Source organism: Trachemys scripta, chromosome 5, assembly GCF_013100865.1.
Source record: "Trachemys scripta elegans isolate TJP31775 chromosome 5, CAS_Tse_1.0, whole genome shotgun sequence".
Classification (NCBI taxonomy): Eukaryota; Metazoa; Chordata; order Testudines; family Emydidae; genus Trachemys; species Trachemys scripta.
This window is the reverse complement of record NC_048302.1, coordinates 16,126,454-16,151,968: the sequence shown is the minus strand read 5'-3', so window position 1 is coordinate 16,151,968 and position 25,515 is coordinate 16,126,454. Positions and strand designations below refer to the sequence as shown.

The 25,515-nt window shown below is 45.2% G+C and overlaps 1 protein-coding gene across 6 annotated transcripts in view; it reads left to right on the top strand.

The window, feature by feature from the left end:
* The window catches only part of TMEM150C (transmembrane protein 150C), a 37,406-nt gene that overhangs the window by 9,092 nt on the left and 2,799 nt on the right, over positions 1–25,515 (top strand). For 4 of the 6 annotated variants that reach the window (XM_034772915.1, XM_034772917.1, XM_034772920.1 and 1 more), the window contains 6 exons: positions 7,682–7,766; positions 9,478–9,531; positions 9,653–9,685; positions 9,810–9,877; positions 17,832–17,959; positions 23,886–24,063. In XM_034772915.1, coding sequence (XP_034628806.1) covers positions 7,687–7,766; positions 9,478–9,531; positions 9,653–9,685; positions 9,810–9,877; positions 17,832–17,959; positions 23,886–24,063 — 541 coding nt within the window. In that variant the 5' untranslated portion in view covers positions 7,682–7,686. The remainder of the gene's footprint in view (positions 1–7,681; positions 7,767–9,477; positions 9,532–9,652; positions 9,686–9,809; positions 9,878–17,831; positions 17,960–23,885; positions 24,064–25,515) is intronic. The other 2 variants (XM_034772916.1, XM_034772918.1) reach the window with 1 other exon arrangement.

Sequence of the window (25,515 nt, the reverse complement as noted above, 5' to 3'; positions counted from 1 at the left end):
CAGACCCTCACGTCGAGCCTCACACCCCCCACCCCGCACCCAGAGCCCCTCAGACGAGCCCCACTCCCCTGGCACCTAGACCACCCCAATGAGCCACTTGGATCCCACCCTACTGCGCCCCAACCAGCTGCACTTGGATCCCCACCCCACTGAGCCCCACTCCAGCATCTGGAACCCCCCACTGAGCCCCAACCACCTTCATCTGGACCCCCCTGCAGAGTCCCATTACCGTTGCACCCAGAACCCCCCCAACAAGCCCCTCTGCATCAAGATCCCCACGCACACACCCAGATCCCCTACTGAGTCGCCTGCACCCAGATTGTCCAACACAGAACCCTCTCAGCCCACACCTGGATCCCCCTCACATTAAGTTCTTCCACACTTGGATCCTGCCTGGCTGAGCCTGCCTGCCCACACCTGGTGCCTCTGGCATGGAGGGGCAGGGCCCTGGGGTGTTTGTGGGGCCGGACCGTCCTTGCGCTGTGTCAGGGTTGGGTGCAGCATCACTGCTGAATCCATGTCCTGGGGGAGGGGTGGGAGAGGAGAAGCTGCACAGTGATCTCCCACCTCTATGCAGCCAGTGGCCTGTGCTCCCCAGTGCCATGCTGGAGCCTCCACATTTATTTGACAAATAAAATTTGCAGAATTTTAAAATATTGTGCACAGAATTTTTAATTTTTTGGTGCAGAATCCCCTCAGGAGTATACGGTGCTGGTGTCTGTTATGGTATGGATACCTGTTTGCTGGAACTAGACTAAGACCATTGAGATTTCACAGACCAGCCATCTGAGGGCAACAACCTTTGGGCACTTCTGCTGTAGCAACCTGGTGATAAAGGCTCTGCTGTTTGTTGTTATTTATTAATTATACAGGCTCCTAGATGTGCCTTGAAAAGTTTGTAGTCTAAGGGTCCGATCCTGCAAAAACGTGATACTGGGTGTAGTACTTAATAGTGTGAACAATTCTATTGAAGACAAGGCGGCTACTTCTGGCAATAAGTGGTACATTTAGTAGTGTTTGTAGGATCAAGCTGTAAGACAAGGCAGGAATAACAATATTTTAAGTGCATATAGAATTGGAGTCAAGGAATCAGATAGCTTAAGGCCAAGCGGAACTACGAGATCATGTAGTCTGACCTCCGGTATAACACGGGCCCCAAGCCCACCCGGCACCGCACACTAAATCCAACAACTGAAAAAATGCCCAAACTGGGTAGCCCTCAAAGAACATATGTTGGCTGCACATTCATATTGTATCTGTGCTTCCCCTTTTGTCAGTTCCTGAGCCTCCCGTTATTCTTTGGCCTGATTTTCACAGGCGATGACTGACCTCCATTTCCATTGATATAAGTGGGAATTGCTCGTGCTCAGCTCCTCTGAAATTCAGGCCACTCCTAGAACCTCTCACACCTGTTTTACCAATTCAGATATATATTTACCCATTACCAGTCCCCTGAGCCACTCATTCCCCCCAAACTAGGTGTTTAGTATCAAAGGTAAGCACTAGAAATTCAGCAGCCGGGAGCAAATCATATGCTTCCCAAGCAGCCTTGGGTCCCTCCACAAACAGGAACTGAGTGTTGTGCTGCCACTAATATTTTATTGGACCAAGGGCCAGATTTTCAAAAGCTCAGCACCCAGTTGTTCCCAGTGAGATGCTTGAGGCCAGGCTGTGTGGTTTTGTGTTAAAAATAAATCCAGCCCTTGACGTACTGAGCTCTTTGAAAACCTGGCTTCAGGTGACTGTTCTGTCTAAGTAGTGCTGGTTTTCGTCAATACGAGTCTAATGGATGTTGTTAGAGGAATCCTGACATTGTTTACTCTCTTGATCTTTTCAGAAACTGAAAAATTATTTTATTTCTCAAAATCTGGCTTCCCCGTGGGATCCTCCCTTTCGATCTGATCTCTTTAGTTATGATGTCAAATGTCATTTTCTACTAACAACCAGTCAGAGCTGAACTCTGTACGGCATAGGGCAGGGGTCGGCAACCTTTCAGAAGTGGTGTGCTGAGTCTTCATTTATTCACTCTAATTTAAGGTTTTGCGTGCCAGTAATACATTTCAGTGTTTTTAGAAGGTGTCTCTCTATAAGTCTATAACAGGGATTGGCAACCTTGGGCACACGGCTCACCAGGGTAAGCACCTTGGCAGGCCGGGCCGGTTTGTTTACTTGCCATGTCTGCAGGTTCGGCCGATCACGACTCCCATTGGCCGCGGATTGCTGCTCTGGGCCAATGGGGGCTGAGGGAAGTGACGCGGGCCGAGGGATGTGCTGGCCGCCACTTCCTGCAGCCCCCATTGGCCTGGAGCGGCGAACTGCGGCCAGTGGGAGCTGCGATCGGCCAAACCTGCGGATGCAGCAGGTAAACAAACCAGCCTGGCCCGCTAGGGTGCTTACCCTGGCAAGCCGCGTGCCAAAGGTTGCCGATCCCTGGTCTATAATATATAACTAAACTATTGTTAAAAGAACAGGAGTACTTGTGGCACCTTGGAGACTAACATTTATTAGAGCATAAGCTTTCGTGGACTACAGCCCACTTCTTCGGATGCATATAGAGTGGAACATATATTGAGGAGATATACATACACACATACAGAGAGCATGAACAGGTAGGAGTTGTCTTACCAACTCTGAGAGGCCAATTAAGTAAGAGAAAAAAACTTTTGAAGTGATAATCAAGATACCCCAGTACAGACAATTCGATAAGAAGTGTGAGAATATGTAAAGTAAATAAGATTTTTAAAATGGTTAAGAAGCTTCATTTAAAATTAAATTAAAATGCAGAGCCCCCGGACGGGTGGCCAGGACCCAGGCAGTGTGAGTGCCACTGAAAATCGTCTCACATGCCGCCTTTGGCACACGTGCCCTAGGTTGCCTACCCCTGGCATAGGGAATGTTAAATTGAGCACTGTTTACTGAGGGCCTCTTCCAATGAAGTCAAGGGAGGTTTTTCCACTGACTTTAGTGGACATTGGATCAGGCCTTTATTTGTCCCCAAAAAGGAAAAGATCCGCAGTAGGAGGCCATGTTCACCTTTTCAAATGTTCCTTCCAACTGCAGTGATGCGGAACTTCCTCGGGGAACATCATCTTTCTTCACTTCCCTGTGGTGTCTAGTGGGTGGAACAGGGGCTGAAGAACTTCAGCTCGTGACATGCTGCCTGACTTTGGGGAAATCACACAAACTTTTCTTTCCTTAGTTTCCTCATCTGTAGAATGTCTGAAGTCAAAATAGCTTGTAAAGTTCCTTTGTGTGAAAAGAACTGTAGAAATGCCAGAGGCTAAAAAAAGGTATTAATAATCAACAGTATTTTTATTATTAATTTATTGTATCAGTGGGGCCTCGCTCCTTTGCAGTATTGTTTCAGGGAGGAAAACACATGAGAAAACGCTGACGTCCTCTGTCATATAAGGGTTATATTCTCCTGGCTTAGTTACAAGGAACATTTGGAACAAACAGAGTAAAGAAATGTAAGCAGTAGTTACAGGAGACTTGGCAGTGATGGGTGTGTGGATAGGATATGGCATGTATCCACCTGCTTTCTAACCGCGAGGAAGGAATGAGGAAATCCATTGCCATGGTCTCGCAGCATTGAGCCAACCTTTGGTACACATTGATACATCAAACGCTGGCATGGACGGAGCTTTGTTGTAGGTGAGCCAGCAGCACAGTGGGACTGACTCTTGTCACTACGAGTGAGTGTGTCTAGATACTGGAGTGACAACTTCCACTAATGCTCCTGGATGTCGCCTTTTTCTTGTGGGCCGCAGGGGGGAAAAATGAGAGAACTGCGTCCCAGACAGATCTGCAGCTTGCTTCAGCAGAGGCTGTGAGCTAGAACTGCACTACAGAATTCTTCATGGGGTGTTTGTGGAAATGGAGCAATAAAAATTACAGATGGAAAAGTTCTATGTCTAGTCCATCCTCATGTACGTTTCCCAACTATACGTTTACTAATGCTTTGTCCAGATAGTTTTGTGTTTCCTGAGACTGGGGTTTCCGTTGCTTCCTTAGGGACTCTCTTCAACTCCCTAGTAGATCTCTCTAGCAACGAGATTTTTGTGATAAGACACGCAGAAGTTTCCTTTTCTTAACTGTGTCACATTACTTCCAGTTCCAATGTAGTCCTAAATAACACCTCTCTCTACTTGGTATGCAAGGGACTTGGTTATGCTATGAAACTGATTGCTTTTAAATACTGATGTTTAATGTCCTTGGCAGGGCCGGCTCCAGGCACCAGCCCACCAAGCTTGTGCTTGGGGCGGCACCTGGAGGGGGGCGGCGCGGTGCTCCGGCCCCCGGGGAGAGCGGGGCCATGGCCGGGCTCGCCGCCCTCCCCCCTGGCGCCCTCCCCCCGGCTGCCAGGGGGAGAGCGGCGAGCCCTGGCTGGGGCTCGCCGCCCTCTCGCCACCCTGCCCCCTGCGCTCTGGCCGCCGAGGGGAGAGCGGAGCCCCGGCCGGGGCTCGCCGCCCTCCTCCCAGGGCTCTGGCCACCCTCCCCCCGGCCGCCGGGGGGAGAGCGGAGCCCCCACCGGGGCTCGCCGCCCTCTCCCCGGGACTCCGGCCGCTCTCCCCCTCCCCCCCCACGGGCCAGAGCCGGCCCTGGTCCTTGGGGACTAACCATGTTGTAACATGGTTCAGTGCTGCCTGTGTGGATGGCTATAACGCTGGGTGGTCACAATGTGTGAAAGAGCATCTAGCCCTAGGCTAAAGCCTGGGTTGTTTGTGTTTTTAACTTTGTTGTTACAGGGCAGTTTGGTGTCATCCATGCAGACAGCACCAAACCCTGTTATAACATGTTGATCCCCCAACTATGCATAAACATGGTTAGTTTCATGGTACAGATGGGCCCAATGAATCTACAGGTGTTCTCATTTTGTTTTCTACCTTTGTGGGTCCTCTATGTCCTAGTCATGCCTGATACTGCCTGCTATCCACCTCCAGCCTTGAAGAGTGATGATGCAATCCCTATCCTTTTGCCCATGGAGGAGTGTAATATTTTGTCCAGTCATCTATCCACACTGCTCCTTAACCAGCTGGGGCTGGGGCGAAGTGGGGTAGAGTTATGTGAAACATTCACCCTGTTCCTCAGAGGTTGATTGATCCCAGCTTCTGCTGGGTTGGGGAGTGAAAGATGGGAGCTGAGGCCCGGATACCCATAGGGCAGAGCAGAGTATTGGGGGCTGAGCTTCAGCAGAGAGTGCGAAGCTGCCATGCATCTTACAGTGCAGTGCCGCCCTTCCCATGGGCTCTCCCTGTCTCTGCCTCACACACAACAGAACAGGAGCCAGCTGCAGAGAGCGGATAGAGAATGGAGCCAGGCTAGATCACAGCAGCAGCATCAATGCTGTCTTTACTTCGTTACTGCCTGTCATCAGCTATGGGCAGGACTGTGACACGGGGGTCACGGGATGCAAGCAGTCCCCTTACTGCCTTTGTAGGCTACCTGCATTGCAGGTCACAGTGCAACAGGAAGAGCAGCCTCCCACATGACACAGCTGAGGAGGAAGTAACTTGCTAGGGTTATGGGGTTATTTCCTCCCTGGAGCAAAGGGAACCCAGGAAGGAATCATGGTAATGTCTCCTGAGGCTAGTTCTGGAGCAGCGTGGCTACACATTGCCCCTTAGTCAAAGCAGACCGTAATATTACAATCTAGCCCTAACTGAGGGGGTTGCATACTTCATAGCTTAGGTAGGCTGAGATTATGGCATGCACCAGGGACTCTTTGCCTTCCTCCCATCCCCCTCACAAGCAGCCTGTGTGCCACCTTCCCATCCTCTTCTGTTGAGAGCCTCCCTGCCAAGGGTTCTGTATGCCCCCAATTCCTGGGTCCTCTAGTCTCCCGCCCATGGCAGGGGCTCTGTGTGCCCCCTTTCTTACCTTCCCTGCATCAGCATCTTTGACCCCCCATTCCAGGGTCCCCCATTCTCTCTGCCATGCCCAGGGCTGTGTGTATACCCGCATTCCCTCCAAGCCTTCTTCCCCTCCCCACTGTTAGTCTGGGAGATAAGTCATTCAGGATGTCAACATAGTAAACTCTATTGGGAGGATAAGTAGAGATGAGCTGGGGTATTGTTATGCTGGAAGGCATTAATAGGTGCCATCAGCTAGTTGTCAGTTGTCTATCGAACAAACCTCTCTCAAAGCTGTGCCTCTGCTAATCGGATAGCAGGGGCTTCATGTGTCCCCCATCTTCCCCCTTTTGGTTTTCTGCTTTCCCCCCAAATCAAGACGGTTCTGGCCATTGATGCCTATGACATTCTCTGAGATTTTGGAATTGATTGGATTTGATGTTCAAAAATTATCACATGACAGACAAAGAAATGCCATCAAGCTGATGGCAAACTCAGCCAATAAATCAGTGATCCTAAAATCTGCCTCAGATCATCACTGAGATACTGGGTGATCCTCAGTCTTCCAAAGAAATATCAACTCAACAACTGGTAGTGAGTGAGTGGTGGGAAGACAGGAGGGAGTGAAAGAGGTGCTGGTATCCTACTGAAAGGAAAGTTGATGTTTTAGCCTTATTTTTTCCAATTTGCATCTCTTAGTCTTTATTCAAGCTTGAAGGAAATGTGCATGTAATAGACAACTACACACACACACACAGAATGAGTATGTACATATTTCAAGAGCTTTGTGACATATATTAGCATTTCTAAATGACATACATTGGAGCAATAGCAAGCCCCCATTCCTGTCCTGTTATTTCAAGTCTTCATCTTGCATGTTTTCCTCCGCAGAGTGTTTCCCTGTGGAATTGAGCTGTTCTGCCTGTTTTAATTTATCAAGAATCTGCGCACCCACATATAGCTTCTTTAAATCTAAATGTCAAGAATTCAGTTTCTTAACAATTCCTAGTCTCAACGACTTCAGGATGGCAGCACTTGAATGCAGAACCTTTGAATTCAGCCGAGTGCTCAGATTAGTTGGTTGCTGCGCACAGTGTGTGAGCTGAGGATGAGAACTAGGGAGGTGGGGAGAAAGAGCACTCACTCACCAGGAATTATTTGGGGGAAGTTCTCTGGCTTGGCAATCTTTATTTGAGCTGTGGGCATCACTAAGAAAGCACCTGTGGGTTTTAGTAACAAGCATGTTTTGATGGGAAGCTAGGTTGCCATTTTTAAGGGAGAGTGTGGCCTGCTGGTTAGAGCAGAGAACTGGGAGCTAGCGCTGTTGGGCTCTATCCCAGCAGTGTATTCTTGGGCTGATCACTCAGGGAGAGGCTTTAAAAAATGCCTGCTACTAAATTCCTATTTGAAAATCTCCCTCCGATGTGATTTTTCTGTGCCTCGGTTTCTCCTTTTTGCAAAATGAAAATAATACCTCCCTATGGGGGCCTGGGGAAATGTAACTAATATTTTAACAAGGATTATAGACTGCTTTTCATTCCTGGGCTGATGGTCATCAGGGCCAGAGTCTGTGACCCTTCCATGCATTGAATAGTCCCTTACTGCACAAGTGCTCTCCCTGAATTGCAGGGGGGTTTCTCTTAGAGTACCAGGATCACTCTGCATGAGCCAGGAGCAATAGTGATCATTCTGCATTACCAGGTTCTCAGTTTCACATACCCTAGTCAGACTTGTTTTACATGTTCGAGGGGGGAAGGACGCGATGTCTCCAGTAGCTCTTACCTCTGTTGTCTTTGTTTTGCATTACACTTTATTGTCTTTGTTTCTAGCAGGCATGGATGGGAAGAAATGCAGCGTGTGGATGTTTTTACCTCTTGTGTTCACCCTGTTCACTTCAGCTGGGCTATGGATTGTGTAAGTGATCTTCTGCTTGGGTTTTGGGGTATGTGTGTGGGGGGGGACTGAGGTAAATCAGGCATTCCCAAATGTTGCAGTAGAACGGACCACATCTGAATAGAGAGAGTTGCTCACTGACCTCTCAGCGCCCACTGAGGCAACTCCAGCAACTGCTTTCATCGGGCTGGATTGGCAGCTGGTGATCTGCCTTCAGCAAGGGACAGGATGGAGCTGCATTGCCCAGGAGCAGAGCAGTGACCAACCCATGATTAGCAGACACATTTTGGTCCCTGCTTCCCCCTTGCTCCTTTTCCTGGCACGACTTCTTTCGTCCTCTGTGTTGGTAAGTTGCCACCCGCCCCATACCCTGGCCCATCCACTCCTCACTCATTGTGTGGGACTGGGAGCAGCAGCCCAGAGCAGCTTCTCTCCCCTCACGCAGTGTGGCCTGCAATGCAGGGGATGTACCCAGAGAAGTAAAGGGGCATTTTATGGCTCCAAACTCACCTGTACAGGTGCGTGGGCCATCTCACACATAATAATAAAATAATATTAAGAGAGTCATTATGTACCTTAACTTCTTTTAAAAAATGTGATTTAGCAGCTGGAAATGAGGAGAAGCGACCAGCTCTCCACAGACCTGCAGGAATTCACTGTTGGCCACGGTTCGGGAACCTTGCGTTAATGATATCCTGACTATCGAGTATGTACGTTGTGGTCGCAGTTGTAACAGTAACCGCTGGATCCTGACCTCTATCACGTGACAGGGAATTAACCTTTTTAATCTTGCCCCATGTCAGATGACTGGAGTCAGAAAATAAGGGCTCATCTCTTATCAGCTCTTCCACATCTCGCACTTGTATTACTGCAGCATGTGGAAAACATCTGAGGTAGAATTCTCTCTCCATTAAAGTCAGTGACAACTCCCATTAACTTCAGTGGGGCCAGGATTTCACCCTGGATGTAAAAAAAGAGAGAAGAGCTACTTTGAAAGGTGGAAAGTGGCTTATACAGGATACAGTATATTGAGGGGATATCATTCAGTGGGGCAGGTGGTCATTATGAGAACTCTTGCCTTAAGGTGATCTTTAAATTACAAGCCATCAACACTATAGAAATAAAATAAGGCTAAATGGCAATTATCCTATAATTAGATAGACGGGAACCTTAGTTATCCGGTCACAGTACCCACAATGGTACTGCCTGTTTGCATTTCAATTACATTATATGATCTATGGGACCAAAAGGTACAAAACCTATCCCCAAAGGTGTCCTCTAGACTGCTTTCATGCTTCCTCCCATTAATGGCTCTCTGCTGCGGAAGCAGAAGACAAAGACTGGACAGCCATATTTTCCTTTAGACAATAGCTTGAGCATTGATATCAGTCGTGTCAGCTGGTAGCAAACAGTGTTGTAGTCTGTGGTAGAAAAGAATTGCTTTCAGGAAAACAAGGGGCTTTGATTATCATTACTAATCAAGGCCCAAATCCATAGAAGACTTCAGCACATGCTTAAAGCTAAGTAAGTGTGACTGATTTCAATGTGATTTTAGCACATACTTAAAATGAAGCCCATGTTTGAATGCTTTCTTGAATATGAATGGATATTAGACACTTGTGCTTTCCTGAATTGGGTCCCAAATGAATTTCTAAATTAAAAAACATGGTTGTCTTGGTCTTATATTGGTATTGTTTGTGTTTTCTAAACTGCTTCTTTCCTCTTTTGACAGATATTTTATAGCTGTGGAAGATAACAAAATTATTCCATTAAACGTGCCAGATCGGTAAGAGGTGGTAGTGGTTGTTGTTGTTTTGTTTTTAAATCAGTAACTTCTAACAAATATTATTAGAGACACAAAACAGCAAAATCTTTAATTCTGGCTCCTGTGTTTTTATGTCATTTAGGAAACCTGGTTCCAAAAGTCCCCCTTACATAAGGTAACTGGGTCTCCTCCCCCCCTCCCATTCCCCACGTATCATTCTGATCGATGGGTGTTATTTCTTTCTTTCTCTCTTTAGCTGTCTTAGTAGAGTTACAATGATACACTTTATATTTTTGAAGTATTGCAGGTGATGCACCCCCTGCAAGCTGTGTATTTAGCCAAGTCATGAACATGGCAGCATTTCTAGGTAGGAACCGCATGGGGAATTTTTTTTTTTTTGTCTCTCTTAATTCACTTTAACAAGTCATTGGAACACGAGTAAAATCCAGTAGATGTTGCTGTTAAAGCTGATTATTTGAAACCTTTTAAAGAGGTGCTGCTAGTATGAAGCTAGTATTATTTTGTAACTATTTGTAAAAAGACAGAACAAAGCTGGATATGTTTGATCTTCATACTTTCCATTTTATTCTCTTCTTTTATCATCACACCTTAGCCTTAAGTCTGTATGACTGTGTTTTCGATGCATGGAATAATATTTTTTGTTTATTGCTACTATAAAATCCTGCATGGAAACATTGTGTAATCGGTCATTGCATTTGACAAAACGTTATTTCTGAGGGTTTTTAAAAAAAATTCCATTAATAAAAATATGGAAGTTCACAGCTTGCTTCTGATAGGGTGAAGCTTCTAACCAACGTAGTTGGGAGGAATACTTGATGGTTATAATGCTTGAAAAAATGTTTCATTGTTTTTGTCAATAAAACTTTTTGTTATGCCTGAGATACCGTAAGTATTTTCTCCTGAAGCTACGTCGACAAATGAATCAAAATGATAATACTGAGTTAGTGCTCCACTGTTGTTACTGAGTCTGTCTTTGCCAATGTGGCTGCGTATATTATGGAAGCACCACTCAGAGTTCCGGAGTCGAGGCTGAGCTGAGTTTTGCACTTAAAGCAGGGAACCATTTGTTAAATATAAAAAGTACAGCAAATCTTCTCCCAAACCCCGGAAAATCAGAGTTCAGGTGACACTTAAAAGATGTTAAGGATGGAAAGGTATAGTTAGGGCATCCAAACAGCCTTAACTCTGCCCTGGAGTGACATTGTAAAGGTGGTGATAGGGGGAATCTAATGACTTTAAAAATAAGTTTAACCACAAACACTATAATGCCTTAATCATCATCATATGGTTATTTCATTGTATCATTCCAAGGCAGAGTTAAGGCTTGGGGGTAAATTGCAACACCCAGCTCTACCACGAGCCTGCTGTGTGTCCTTGGGCAAGTCACTTCACCTCCCTGTGCCTCAGTAATGATACTCACCTCCTTTATTAAGAGAAATACTGATGAAAAGCGCTATATAACAGCTAAGTAGTATTATTACTAATGTACTGTACCCTGAATTACTAATACGTGTATTAAGATGGAGTGAAAGTTGAAAGTAGTAGGGGAATATCAACATCTATACACACTGATATTTATGGATATATATTGGACCAGAACCTCAGCTAGTATAAATCAGTCTGCCTCCGCTGACTTGATGGAACTGCACTATTTTACACTATCTGTGGTCCTTGGTCATAACAAGGCCTGACACACACAGAGAAAGCTAAATACAATTCTATACATGCAATTGCAGTCTCTGCCCTCAAAGCCAAATATAACAATATGTATGTAGGAAACTTCTTGTCAGATTCCAGTGTGTTTGACATGAGTAAATACACATCTCCCTGTTGAGGTACTGAAATTTAAAGCCCCACTCCTACAATCAGATCTGTAGACTTTGCACCCACACAAAACCCCATTAAAGTCCACGGGTTGCTGTGTGGGTGCAGGAGTCGGCCTGCGTGCAGCCAATTTCATGATTTGATCTTATGTGTATGAGAATGAGTGAAAGTTATTTATGCAGTTGTAATGAAAGAACGAACGAACAAAGTGTTGAGGCTAAAACCTGCTACATGTCGTCAGCATTTTCTCTTTGAACCTCACCCAGTATTGCAATGAAAACTATAGCTATGCAACCCCAAGGCTGGAAATCAACAACAACAAATGTATTATGATGCCTATGGGCATTACCCTATCGGGATAAAGCAGAGCTCGTTTGAGCAGGCTGAATGTCTGTTACATTGGATGCTTATGAGGGCTACTTCCAGCTTGTACCATTATTGACCTTAACCATACTGAAACTGAAAGTTCATTCTTTGAAAAGGCTGTTTTTTCAGTTAAAAATGTTGACCAGCTCTGTAACTGGTCACTTCAGAGATGGATGCAGGGATAAAAAGCTACACAACATCAGCAGCAGAATATTCCCCCTGAAACATACTGCCTTTGTCAGGCTGTGTCAGATGTCCACTTCAGCCACTGTTCAGGTGCTCAGATTACCTGGCCTTCAGCCTCGTTCCCTTCAACACCCCTCCACCCCCCCAACCATGGAGTAATATCCCCCATAAAATATACTGCCTATCATGTCCTATTGCACCATTATTGCCAGAATTTTAGGGTAGGAGGGCCCTTCGTTCATTCTTGAGGGGAAATTAATGAAATGTTCAATTTTTTTTTAATCTGCCTGAGTAAAACATGGAGGATCTTGGGATACTCATTTCAATACATTCATGGAGTCCAGTCCCTGGAATTTTGCCGTTGACTTCAAATCCAGCACTATCTATAGTAATGTCATTGCAGACTGACAGAATCAGCTGGAATATGTACATATAGGGCTTAGATTTTCTAAAGTGACTAGTGACTGTGGGCAACTTTCTGGATGTTCTATTTGAGACATCTCAAAGGGGCCTGATTTTCAGAGGCTGAGTGCTCAACACTTCGATCCACAAAATGAGTTATATTTTCCAGCCTTCTTATAGCCCTATCTGAGCATTCCACGAGACAGCTATGCATGTTTGGTTCTAGAGGTGGGCAGGAAATGGCTTTCTCATGCTGTAAGCACTTCTGAGATATTGGGGGGCGGAAAAATCTGCCCTGAATTGGGATGAAAAATCAAAATCTTGGTTTGGGTCAATTGAAACCATTTTGTTTCCATAATTTCATTGCGATTTCAACTTTTTTAATTTTTACTACAAATATAATTATCTTACATTTCAAAGTGAAAAGTCAAAACAAAACCAGAATTTCTCATTTAAAATTTTGCAAACAAAATATTTGAAAAATTTGAAAACTTTTTTCAGTTTTGTTTTTCGTTGAAAAATCATCAAAACCAAGCCTTTCCTGCAAACTGTTTTGGTTTGGATGAATCAGCATTTTCTATTGAAAAAAGATTAAGAAGAAAATTCCTGACCAGCTCTACTTAGTTTTGAAGCTTATAGTTAATTACCAAAATATTTTCCCTCTTTCAGATCACATCTAGCTCTTAATGCTAATCCTTTATCATCTATATCTCCCCTCCCCCCTCTCTCCCATGATTCTAAGAAATAATTAATGAGATTGGGATTTACTAGTTTTAGCTCAGAGACACTACAAGGTTCAGTGCTGCTTTATGTTCTTTCATCTGGGGTAGTACCATCTGGTACATGCAAAAATAATTAACATCAGTGCTCAGCAAAGGATACCATCAATGTGCATCTCTCCATTTTGATATGGAGAAGCAACATTTTTTGTTGTTGAGAACATTGCTGTTTTTCTCTTGGTCCCTTGCTGCCTTATTTTTGAATACTCTTAATCACTGATAAAAACATCAATTGCCGAAATTTTCAAAAGTGACTAGTGATTTTGGGATTACTCACATTTTTGGGTGTCTAGTTTGAGACGTGTTTTCAGAAAGTTCTGAGGGCCCATCTTTGAAAATCTGGCACCTTGAAGGTGTCTCAACTGTCATCCAAAAACTGAGATACCCAAAATCACTAGTCACTTTTGAAAATGTCGGCCCAGTAGATCTTGTTAGTTTGTACCACATAGTTGGATAGTGCCCTGTCATAACTATAAAGGGAAGGGTAACAGTTGTCCTGTGTACAGTACTATAAAATCCCTCCTGGCCAGAGACTCCAAAATCCTTTTCCCTGTAAAGGGTTAAGAAGCTCAGGTAACCTGGCTGGCATCTGACCCAAAGGACCAATAAGGGGACAAGATACTTTCAAATCTTGGTAGCGGGAAGGCTTTTGTTTGTGCTCTTTGTTTTGGGAAATTGTTCGCTCTTGGGACTGAGAGGGACCAGACATCAATCCAGGTTCTCCAAATCTTTCTGAACAAGTCTCTCATATTTCAAACTTGTAAGTAAACAGCCAGGCAAGGCGTGTTAGTTTTTATCTTTGTTTTCTCAACTTGTAAATGTACCTTTTACTAGAGTGTTTATCTCTGTTTGCTGTACTTTGAACCTAAGGCTAGAGGGGGGTCCTCTGAGCTCTTTAAGTTTGATTACCCTGTAAAGTTATTTTTCCATCCTGATTTTACAGAGAGGATTTTTACCTTTTTCTTTAATTAAAAGTCTTCTTTTTAAGAACCTGATTGATTTTTCCTTGTTTTTAGATCCAAGGGGGTTGGATCTTGATCCACCAGGAGTTGGTGGGAGGAAGGAGGGGGGATGGTTAATTTTTCCTTGTTTTAAGATCCAAGGGGTTTGGATCTTGATCCACCAGGAGTTGGTGGGAGGAAGGAGGGGAATGGTTAATTTCTCCTTGTTTTAGATCCAAGGGGTTTGGATCTGTATTCACCAGGGAATTGGTGAAGGTCTCTCAAGGCTACCCAGGGAAGGGAATTAGCTTTGGGATGGTGGCAGCAAACCAGACCTAAGCTGGTAGTTAAGCTTAGAAGTTTTCATGCAGGCCCCCACATTTGTACCCTAAAGTTCAAAGTGGGGAAGCAGCCTTGACATGCCCAATTTGTCTTCCATTGAAATCAGTGGCAAAATCCTAAGAACAGGATCAATGTGTGTATTGAAATTAACATTTTAAGATTCTTTATCTCTTAAACAGATTGATTCAAAACATAATTGAACATTTACATTCACATCACTTGTGAATGAGCTAGGATTCTCCCTCTCCCATATACTCTGACAATAATGAAGCACCAGCACGGAAAGGCAGTTCATTTCACCATATTACTGCCTTGGGGTGCATTGTGAAGATGAAGATTGTGTAATTTAAGCACCAATATAATGGCTGATGTAGTCCTCCAAAATAGACTGTCACATTATGTTGGAGTTACAAAACAGAAAGTGTAAATAATTAAGATGAAAAAGTCATGCCTATGCGTTGACTGGAGGGCTGCTGATGTTGGCATTTTGTCCAGGGTGAAACTCATTAGAGCCTACTTTAAAGAAAACATTTTCTCTGCATCAAGTCAAACAGATATAATGGAACCCTTTCAGGATAATACCTGGTAAATGTAATGCTTGGGCAACATGCTGAACTGAAATCCATGGAAACTTTCATTTTATACCTGATCCTGATCCCACTGAAATCCATAACAAAACTCTCATTGATTTCAATGGCTTAGGACCAAATCCTGTATGCACGGACCAGGTCCAGTATGAACATCAGCAATGCCATCATCCCAACACTGCCCTACCCCTATGTCTCAGGCATGATCTGTAGGGGTGAGAGTGGAGCTTGTGCTGAACAGAAGTGAACAAATCATTCATTTTTCGGTTCAGTGGCTGAACTGAAAAATTGGTTCATTTTGAACCTTAACTTAATGTTTTTAGTTTTTCTCATCAAAATGAAAAAACTAAAAAAATTTTTTAGGGTCAATTAAATCAACATTTTTCTAAAAATTTCCCTCTCTCCCCCCGCCCCCCCAAAAACAAAACAAAACCAAATTCTTCATTTAAAAAAAAAAATGTAGCTGGAACTATTTGCCAGTTTGGACTGAATTCATTAATAGATTCAGTAGCCCAGTTCTCATTCTGGATGTCTGCTTGATTCTTGGTCTCTCTACAGAGGCTGCTAGCAAAATTCCACCTGTGAAATGGACGGTGCTCCAGGAGAGCTGGACTGAGATCAGCAGTTCATTTTTACATGACTGTCCACCAAGTGGTTATTATTTTGTGTCCCTACTGATGTGGTTTAGTTTTCAACCTGTGACCTAGAGTTGGAGGACTCTATCTCCTGTCATCTGTCTTATATCAAAAAATCTGACCTATTATTTAAAAAAAAAATACTAATGCTGAATGAATATATTTTAATGTACCGAACTAAATCAATGGAACCTACTTAGGAGAGAAATTCACCTTAGCACAGAGAGCATGAACAAGGTCTTATGCACCACATAAAACCTTAAAATAGGGCTTAAGAGGGACTATAAGGCAGATCCTGGGCCCTTTGTGCTGAGGTGAATTTCATTCTTGATGGATATCTGTTAAAACAGAAGATCTAGTCAAACCATGCAGTCGTACAACAGTGGTAGGCAACCTATGGCACGAGTTGATTTTCAGTGGCACTCGCACTGCCTGGGTCCTGGCCACCGGTCTGGGAGGCTCTGATTTTAATTTAATTTTATATGAAGCTTCTTAAACATTTTAAAAATCTTATTTACTTTACATACAACAATAGTTTAGTTATATATTATAGACCAGGGATTGGCAACCTTTGGCACGCAGCTCACCAGGGTAAGCACCCTGGTGGGCCAGGCCGGTTTGTTTGCCTGCCGCATCTGCAGGTTCGGCCGATCGTGGCTCCCACTGGCCGCGGTTCGCCGCTCCAGGCCAATGGGGGCTCTGGGAAGTGGCGGCCAGCACATCCCTCGGCCCGCGCCACTTCCCGCAGCCCCCATTGGCCCAGAGTGGCGATCCGCGGCCAGTGGGAGCTGCGATCGGCCGAACCTGCGGACGCGGCAGGTAAACAAACTGGCCCAGCCCGCCAAGATGCTTACTCTGTCGAGGCGGGTGCCAAAGGTTGCCGATCCCTGTTATAGACTTAGAGAGAGAGACCTTCTAAAAATGTTGAAATGTATTACTGGCACGTGAAACCTTAAATTAGAGTGAATAAATGAAGACTCGGCACACTACTTCTGAAAGGTTGCCGACCCCTGTTGTACAACAAGGTTGTATGTGCAGGAGGCTGAAGAACATTTAAAGTGGATTTTCAAAAGAAACATAAGGGAAATGTTGTGTCCCACTCCCATTGGATTTCATTTGAATTTAGGCACCTCAGTCCCTTAGACTCCCATAATTCCTATTTGGGTTTGTCTAGATGTGTTAATTCTTCTTCCCCATGCCTTGCTGCCAGTCACCATTCCTAGTTCAGGAAGGAGATTCTGTGACTTCTTAAAGCTATCATGTCTCCTTTAGCTCCTTTCCCATTAGGAAACTGACTTCTCGCTTACAAGTGGCAGTTCCCTGCCTCAGTCTGCCTGGTGCTGATCTGGTTAGGAGTGTGCTGAGAATGACATTGATGATCTTGAGTCCTGTATGAAATGCAGCATTAGCTACCTAAAATGCCTTGTGCTATGGGCAAGGAGCATGGAAGACTTAGTCCAGTTCCCAGCGGACAGGTTCCCACCTACTTGTCCTTGTTTTTCCCCTTGCTAGCAGTCTTAGTAGACAATTCTGCAAAGTGACCTGTACTCTCACCTCTAAAGGCTGATCCTTCTAGGTCAGAATTGTAATACGTTGGTAGGGCAGTGAGAAGAAGCTTTCTGTGCTGTCCCTGTTGTGTGCCCCACATTTGCAAGGACGCTTTTCAAATGTTCATTTTATAAAACAATGTGAAGGGAGAGGGCCTGATCCAAGCTTCCGATCGGGTCCCTGCTGTGTGGTTCTGGAGGAGGTTGTATCATCAAATTGAACTCATCACAAATGTAGCTAATGGAATAAAAATTCACGCAAATCCAATCGAACTCATCACAAATGTAGCTAATGGAATAAAAATTCACGCAAATCCTATTATCATCAGTGATGTACATAATGTCCAACCTGTGTCAAATGCTTTACAGACCAATAATAAAGACACAGTCCTTATCCAGTACAGTTTCTGTCTAGGTTTTAGACAAGATGCAATAAGTGACAGCAATAAATAATGGGGCATGGAGGGAAAAGAAGGAATTACCTAAGTTACTTACTGTGCTATTGCATCTTCTGCAATTAAATGCAAGGTGGAATGTTCAAAAGCACTTAGCACTGGCCTACCTCTGCTCCCATGGCATCTCATGCGAGTTTTACCAGGAGCAGGGTTAAGTGCTTTTAGAAATCCCACCCACTAGATTTGTGCTGTGTGGGTTTTTAACTGTGCGTCTGGCATTTTGTTTCCTTTTTCAGCACTTGTCGTTGCTGTTCTCCGCTTTATACAGCTGAAGCCAAAGGTGCTAAACCCCTGGCTGAATGTCATCGGACTGATTGCGTTATGCTTGACCTCATTTGGAATGACCTTACTTGGCAACTTTCAGGTACCCCACTCCCACTTCCCCCTCCCTCTAGCTTATTGGTAACTAACATGTCATTCTTTTCTGGATTTCCATGGGCATGTCATGAGAGTTGCATCCATTATCGATCAGCCCTACCTGCTGTGAGAAACGGATCTCTCTGCTCCTGGAGCTGCCCATGGCAGGAGTACAGCTGCTAGCATGGCTGACCACGCTTTCGGCCTCCTCATACCCTCCTGCCCACTACCTGGGCCTGCTACTGCCTCTTAAATTGCTTCCCTGGTGGCAAAGGGAAGGTGGCAACTGCCATTAGAAGCACTGATGATTGATTATTCCTAATAAAATTTAAAATTTGAATCTGTGACACCTGGTGTTCCATCTCCTGGCACCCAACAGCAGCTGGGAGCCTGCCTTACCCCTGGGCAGGCACTGGGCTTGACAGACAAGTGCCTAGACGTGGGGACTGCACTGGAGGGTGGCCAGCCCTGGGAGCTTGCACACACTTCTAAGTTAACAGCAGGCAGGGCTGCCAACACAGGGCCTTGTCAACTGTCTGAAATGGGCCATCTTGATTATCACTACAAAAGTTTTTTTTCTCCTGCTGATAATAGCTCATCTTAATTAATTAGCCTCTTAGAGTTGGTGTGGCAACTTCCACCTTTTCATGTTCTCTGTATGTATATATATCTCCTCACTATATGTTCCATTCAATGCATCTGATGAAGTGGGCTGTAGCCCACGAAAGCTTATGCTCAAATAAATTTGTTAGTCTCTAAGGTGCCACAAGTACTCCTGTTCTTTTTGCGGATACAAACTAACACGGCTGCTACTCGAAACCTATGATTAGAATGTATGTCGGTGTTTTACCTCCTGCCTATCCTTAGACTGGCCACAAGAGGGACTTTTATATATAAACACTGAAGAGATTTCCTGCAGTGAGTCATTGCCCGGGCTGTAGTTCTTTCAATTCTGAGTCTGTTCTGCGTGTGTTATTGTTACAAACAGGCTGTCAGCTGTCATTTTGAGACACCACAAGCTTGCTCTAGTGTGGGAATGTGTCCACTGTACTCATATGTCTGCTTGTCTCTCAGGCTACATCTACACTACAGGGGGGGGGGGTCGATTTAAGATACGCAAATTCAGCTACGTGAATAGCGTAGCTGAATTCGACGTATCGCAGCCGACTTACCCCGCTGTAGGGACGGCGGCAAAATCGACTTCTGCGGCTTTCTGTCGACGGCGCTTACTACCACCTCCGCTGGTGGAGTAAGAGCGTCGATTCGGGGATCGATTGTCGCGTCCCGACGGGACGCAATAAATCGATCCCCGAGAGGTCGATTTCTACCCGCCGATTCAGGCGGGTAGTGTAGACCCAGCCTTAGGTAAACATGAAATCTTAGGGGGAAGTTTTCAAAAGTATTTAAAGTCAATGGAGGTTGTGTTCCTAAATCCCCTATGTGTCTTTGAAAATCTCCCCCTATGGGGTTGCTAGCAATGCAGCTCTGACTGGTAACTGCTGCTCAAGTATGAGAAATTATGCTGGGCCAAATTCTCTGCAGGCACAGCTCTATAGAAGTCAGTGGTATCATGACAGCAGAGAATTTGGCCCATTAGTTTTATTGAACTGGAAGAATATGTCGGTTTTCTTTATAAAAAAAAAAAAAAAAAAATTGAAACAAGCTCAGTGTGTGAGCTGTTGGCAGTAATCATGTGTTTGCTTGTAACATGTTCCAGTCTGACTTTTTATTAAGGATGAGCCAATCAGATACTTTAGGCCAGATTCTCAGCTGGTGTTCACCAGTTCGATGTAGCTTCATTGACATCACCGCCCAATTCTCCTGTCTAGCAGCTTGCGGCCTTGGTTTTGCCTGTGAACCCCCAAGTTGTAAGAGGTAGCCCGATGCTTGTCCAGCTGTGTGAAGGGGAAGCTGCCAGAGGTGGGCTGGCTTTAGGAAACCAAATCTCAAAGGTCTCCTTCCTTCTTTCCAGTATTTTCCTGAACTAGCGAAGGCTGGTTCTTTAGAGCTGTTACAGTAAATCACTGTAGGCTATATATTCTGGTTTAATAAAGCCACACCTTGCTGGTTAACAGCGCCCTTCTTTGGTCTTGTGCCAAACCACTACCAAGGCGTGTCAATGTTAGACCAGGTACTACGCTTGATCTTAGCTCATAGAGAGCCAAGAAGCAATTAGTACATGCCCTTGCTTCCTTATTGCTTAGTGGGAACACCACAAAATGGTTTGCGTTAGTGTGACGTTGTGCAGTCTATATGGTTTTATAAAAATATAAGTGAATATAATGTAACTGGGATATGCTTCATGCAAAAGGTCTCTTGTAAGGTATCATTACAAAGCTCATAATCTACTGAGCGTGATCATCCTATTTGTAGAAATGCACCACTCTTGTATCTAAAACTAGAAATATAAAACATAACTCTGAGGGCCTATTGTAATTATGTAAAGTGTGGGCCATTAAGGATGGTTTGGAATCTTAATGACTCCCATTGTCTGCAGATGGCTGTATTTACCTGTGAGTCTTCCTGTATATGTGTGTGCTGGCAAGTGAGTAATGAAGTCTTGCAGTGACATGTGATCAAATCACCTGAACTGGAATCCATCTTTAACCTGGTGCTTTTCCAGTGAGGGGGGGGGTGGAAATCCAGAGGGACAAAGGGTTCCCGCCTTATGCAAAAGATATATAGAGGGGTGGAAGAGAACACAAAGGAGCAGAGGTAGTTTTTGCACATCGGGTGGCAGCTCCCAAGAGGGTTTCCGTCACAGTTAGTGTCTCTGGACAAGATCTGTTCTCTGGGGGATGTTGAGAGAGAGCTTAACGCACTAAAAGCTACCACAGCAAAGGTAACGTGGTCCCTTGTTGGCTCACACCATCTATCTGTTTTCTATTTCCACCCATTACCATAGTATCTGTATGCCTTCCACATGATAGCAGTAGCCAGATCCTTAGTGGACTGCATAGAATCTCTGGCTCTTCTTTTTGGGGGTAAACACTTTTCTGGGGGTAGGCTTTTTATTATTTTAGATTTTATTAATTCCCCTCCTCCTTTTGTTTGTTTGTTTTGGTTGCTTAGTGTGTGTTGAGTAAAAGAGGGGTCAGTGTTAAGATTGTCATTATTATGGTGGAAAGGATTTCTCAAAGAGGAAGGTTTCACAGCTTTTCCTAGAGGTGGTCAGAATCAGGAATTGCCTGGCCGTCTCTGGAGGATTGTTCCATAGCCAGATCCATTTGACAGAGAGTGACTTGTCTCTCCCATGCTTTATCCTGGGCTTTATGATCTGGGTTGTCCCAGAGAAGCTCAGATATGACGGTGGTTCACAGATGGAAATTCGGTCTCTAATGTAACTCTGGGGCTTGATCCATTAATTGCTTTGGAAATTAGGACCAAAGCCTTAAGCTGGCCTGGGAAGCTGACTGGAGCCAGTGGAGGGACTTGAGCAGAGGGCTGATGTGCTCACAGTGGCTTGAGCCATGGAGAAGTTGGGCAGTTACATCCTGAACCAGCTAGGGCCTGGGCATTGTCTTCCCATCCAGCTCCAGGTCCAGTGAGTTACAGTGATCCAGGCTGGAGAGAACAAATGCATGGATCCCTGTGGCCAGGTCTCTGTCTGGCAGGAAGGGATGAGGTTTCCTTGCAAGCTGGAGGTGAAAACAGGCGTTTCTAGAAACTGATGCTACCTGGTAATCCAGGCTTATGGAGGAGTCAAACAGGACAATGGGGACTGTGTACCTTCAGTGGAAGGTGGAGACAATGTCTAGGCCAGCTCTTCTAAGCATTTCCCCTTTCAAACCGCTATCACTTCAGCTTGAGACAGGCGGTCTTCATCCAAGAGCTAATTTCTTGTTGATTTTTCTGACATTTTAGTAATGGCGGGGTTGTGTCAGCTGAGAATGAATATAGATATAGATAGAGGGAGGGAGGAGAGGAGGCTGTGCAGCCATGCAAAGGGACGTGTGTACTATGGAAATGGTCCCACATAATGTAGAAGGCAGTGCTGAGGGCAGGTAAGAGAGGTCTGAGGCCAGGCCATGGATTCACCATTGCACATGGATCTTGTACCACGTGCAACCAGCGCAGAGGGGCTGTTGCTGCTATTCCAGGTCATAGGCTGGTGTAACGACTCTCAGACTTTGAGGCCAGAAGGGACCATCATGATCATGTAGTCAGGCCTCCTGCACATCGCAGGCCACAGAACCTCACCCTCCCATGCCTGTAGTAGACCCCTAGCCTCTGGTTGAGTTACTGAAGTCCTCACATCATGATTTAAAGACTTCAAGTTACAGAGAATCCACCATTTATCATAGTTTAAACCTGCAAGTGACCCGTGCCCCACGCTGCAGAGGAAGGTGAAACCCTTCCATGGTCTCTGCTAATCTGACCTAGAGGGAAATTCCTTCCCGACCCCAAATATGGCGATCAGTTAGACCCTGAGCACAGGGCAAGACCCACCAGCCAGACACCAGGGAAAGAATTCTCTGTAGTAACTCAAAGCCCTCCGCATCGAGTGTCCCATCTCCGGCCATTGGAAATATTTGTTACTAGCAGATGCCATTGTAGGCAGTCTCATCATACCATCCCCTCTATACACTTAGCAAGCTCAGTCTTGAAACCAGTTAGGTTATTTTGCCCCTCGTCTTCCCTTGGAAGGCCATTCCAAAACTTCATTCCTTCATCTAATTTCAAGTCTAAACTCGTTGCTGGCTGAGTGGCAGTCCCACTCCCTGCCCCTGGGCTAGGGGTGGATGGATGGCTTTCAGCTCCCTGCACTCCACCTACATAGAGCCCTGTAATACTCAGGTGTTTTGTGAGTGGAGTGAATTTCACTAGCTGTGTCAAGGACAAGCTGGAAAACTGAAAGACAAGACCAAGTGAATCTATTATTTATACCTGCTTCCAAAGTGTGCAAGGTGCTTAAACAAAGGGTCTGCCCCTGCCTTTTTGAACAAAAGCCACAAGGCTGTCTGTATCATTTGCCCTCAGAGTCTGAATCAGACAGGGTCATGGTCCCAAATCACTTCCGGTGAGCCTCCATTGACTTCACTGACAAAGGGTGCATTTGACTTGCTCTCATCATGGTGAAGTAGCAGCAGACACTCCCAACAGGGTTGCTTTTTTCTAGGTGAATTCTTATTTATAGATAAAATCTGAGATTTTCAAAGCTTCCCAGACAAATTGGACACACCTCTCCTTTTGATTGGAATGGGAATTGTGTGTCCAAATCCCTTAGGTGGCTTTGAGAATCTCACCCAAAAAGCTTCCCTTTGTCAGAGTCCAAGCCAGGCTTGTGATGCCCTTGTCTTGCTTGTTACTTCCCAGGTGACGGCCTCCCCTAAATTAAGTCACTGTGACTGGATAGCTAGTATGTAACTACAGTCCCAGTCCTGCAAGCTCAGACCAAGAGGATGCCTGTGTCCTAATGACAGGTTTCAGAGTAATTGTGTCCTAATGGAACTCCTTTGAAGTCAGTGGGGCTCCACCTGCACGGAGCTCATTCATTGCAGGACTATGAGCGTCAGTGTTCATGTCCAGTGACCAAAGCCCAAAGAATTGTCCCAGCATGCACTGGCCACGGTGGAGAACCAGCAAAGGATTTTCTGCAGGAAAAATCCCTTGATGGTTTTTTCCGGCGGCCTTGCCAGAGAGCTGGCGGGGATGTTTGCAGGACATCACTTGGTCCACTGCTCTTTGGTTTGGGAGGATATTCTGCTTGCAGCAGCAGCTAGGTTATAAACAGCTGGACCTCCCATATGCCTATGTTGTTTTATGTTGCAACTGGGGTAGGAAAGCAGCATTGGCTGTGTATTTTGCAACAGATGATTCTTCTTTAATATTACACTCCTTCTTCCCGAAAGTAGGATCACACTGAGGACTTGTATAGATGTTTTTTTCTTTGGGATGTATCAAAGCAATCACAAGTTCCTTTTTCTTTGTAGCTCTCCAGCGATGAAGAAATCCATAATGTCGGCACCTCCCTGACGTTCGGTTTTGGGACCCTGGCCTGCTGGATTCAGGCTGCCTTGACACTCAAAATAAACCTAAAGAATGAAGGAAGAAAAGCTGGGATTCCAAGAGTCGTCTTGTCAGCCACTATAACCCTGTGTGTGGTCCTTTGTATCCTTTTGCCTTGCTTGCTGGACCTGCAGGCACCTAGAATAATATGCCTGCTTATCATGGAAGGAGGGGATTTAAAAAGTAATGTATGGTATAAAACTGCTTTCCCCCTTTATAGCACTGTCTGTTCTAGGAGCTCAAAACATTTTATGGCCACTAATTAATTTAGCCTCACGTTTACCCCCTGAGGTAGGTTAATATTGTTATCCCTGTTTTACAGGCGAGGGTGGGATAGCTCAGTGGTTTGAGCATAGGCTTGCTAAACCCAGGGTTGTGAATTCAGTCCTAAAGGGGGCCATTTAGGGAACTAGGGTAAAAAATCTGTATGGGGCTTGGTCCTGCTTTGAGCAGGGGGTTGGACTAGGTGACCTCCTGAGGTCCCTTCCAACCCTGCTATTCTATGACACGGAGAGATGGTAACCTGTCCTAGGTCATTTGCACAGGAGCACTATACGGCAGGAGCAGATTCTAATGGCCTGTTTTGTGATAAATCCAATCCTGAGCATGAAGCTATGTGGGAGACTGTTCGTTTTTTTAGCTATAAATGTGTGTGATCCTTTCTTCTCAGGGTGCAGGTTAAACAACAATCTTCTAGAAAAGGTAGCTGGATAAGTGGGTCCTGTAACAGAGTCAAAGGTCACATCTACACTGCGTTGAGGGACCCGGTTACAGCGTGGAGGTCCCCCAGTTTAGCCAGGTCTCGGACTGCAGGAAGGAGCTGAATCTTGTTTTAACCATGTTCCAGCCCTGTGAAGTGTTTTAACCATGTTAGGGAAGTTTGTGTTGGAACTGGGTCCCCAGCATGGTAGTTTTAATACCGTAGATAAGACAAAAGAGTAACAGTGGAGTGTGAGGTCAGTGTTTGTTAAATGCCAGCAGCGTGCTCGGCATAGGGTGACCAGACGATATTTAGGCGTTTGTCCCCCGTCCCGACCGATCTTTGGTCGGGACGCAATTTGTCCCAATATTTCGCTCTGCCGGCAGCACTGTTTTTTGTTTGTTTGTTTTTGCTCTGCCGGTGGACTCTCCCCTTCCCCCCCCACCCATGTGTCTCGATATTTTCTTCCTCTCATCTGGTCACCCTAGCTTGGCAAGCATGAGATCCAGACAAAGATGCAGTCCCTGTCCCACGGAGTTGAGTCCAAGTAGGCAGACAACGCAAAAAGCCTTAGGAGACTCGGAGGAAGGTTTGATCTCAGACTATGTTGTTTCTTCTTCAGCATAATGGGCAAGTGATGGTCTTTTTACTGGTGTAGGTCAGTGTTTCCAGGCTTCCCCAAAAGGGTTGGTTTTGCAGAGGATCTGGAAAGGGTGGTAGGAGAAATAAGTGGGTTTAGTCTTAGCCCAGAATGGGACTGATCCTGTTCTCATTGAGAGGCAGCATGGTCTGTGGCTAGGACACTCAACTGGGACCCAAAAGTGGCTTCTGTTCCCAGCTCTGCCACTGAGTGG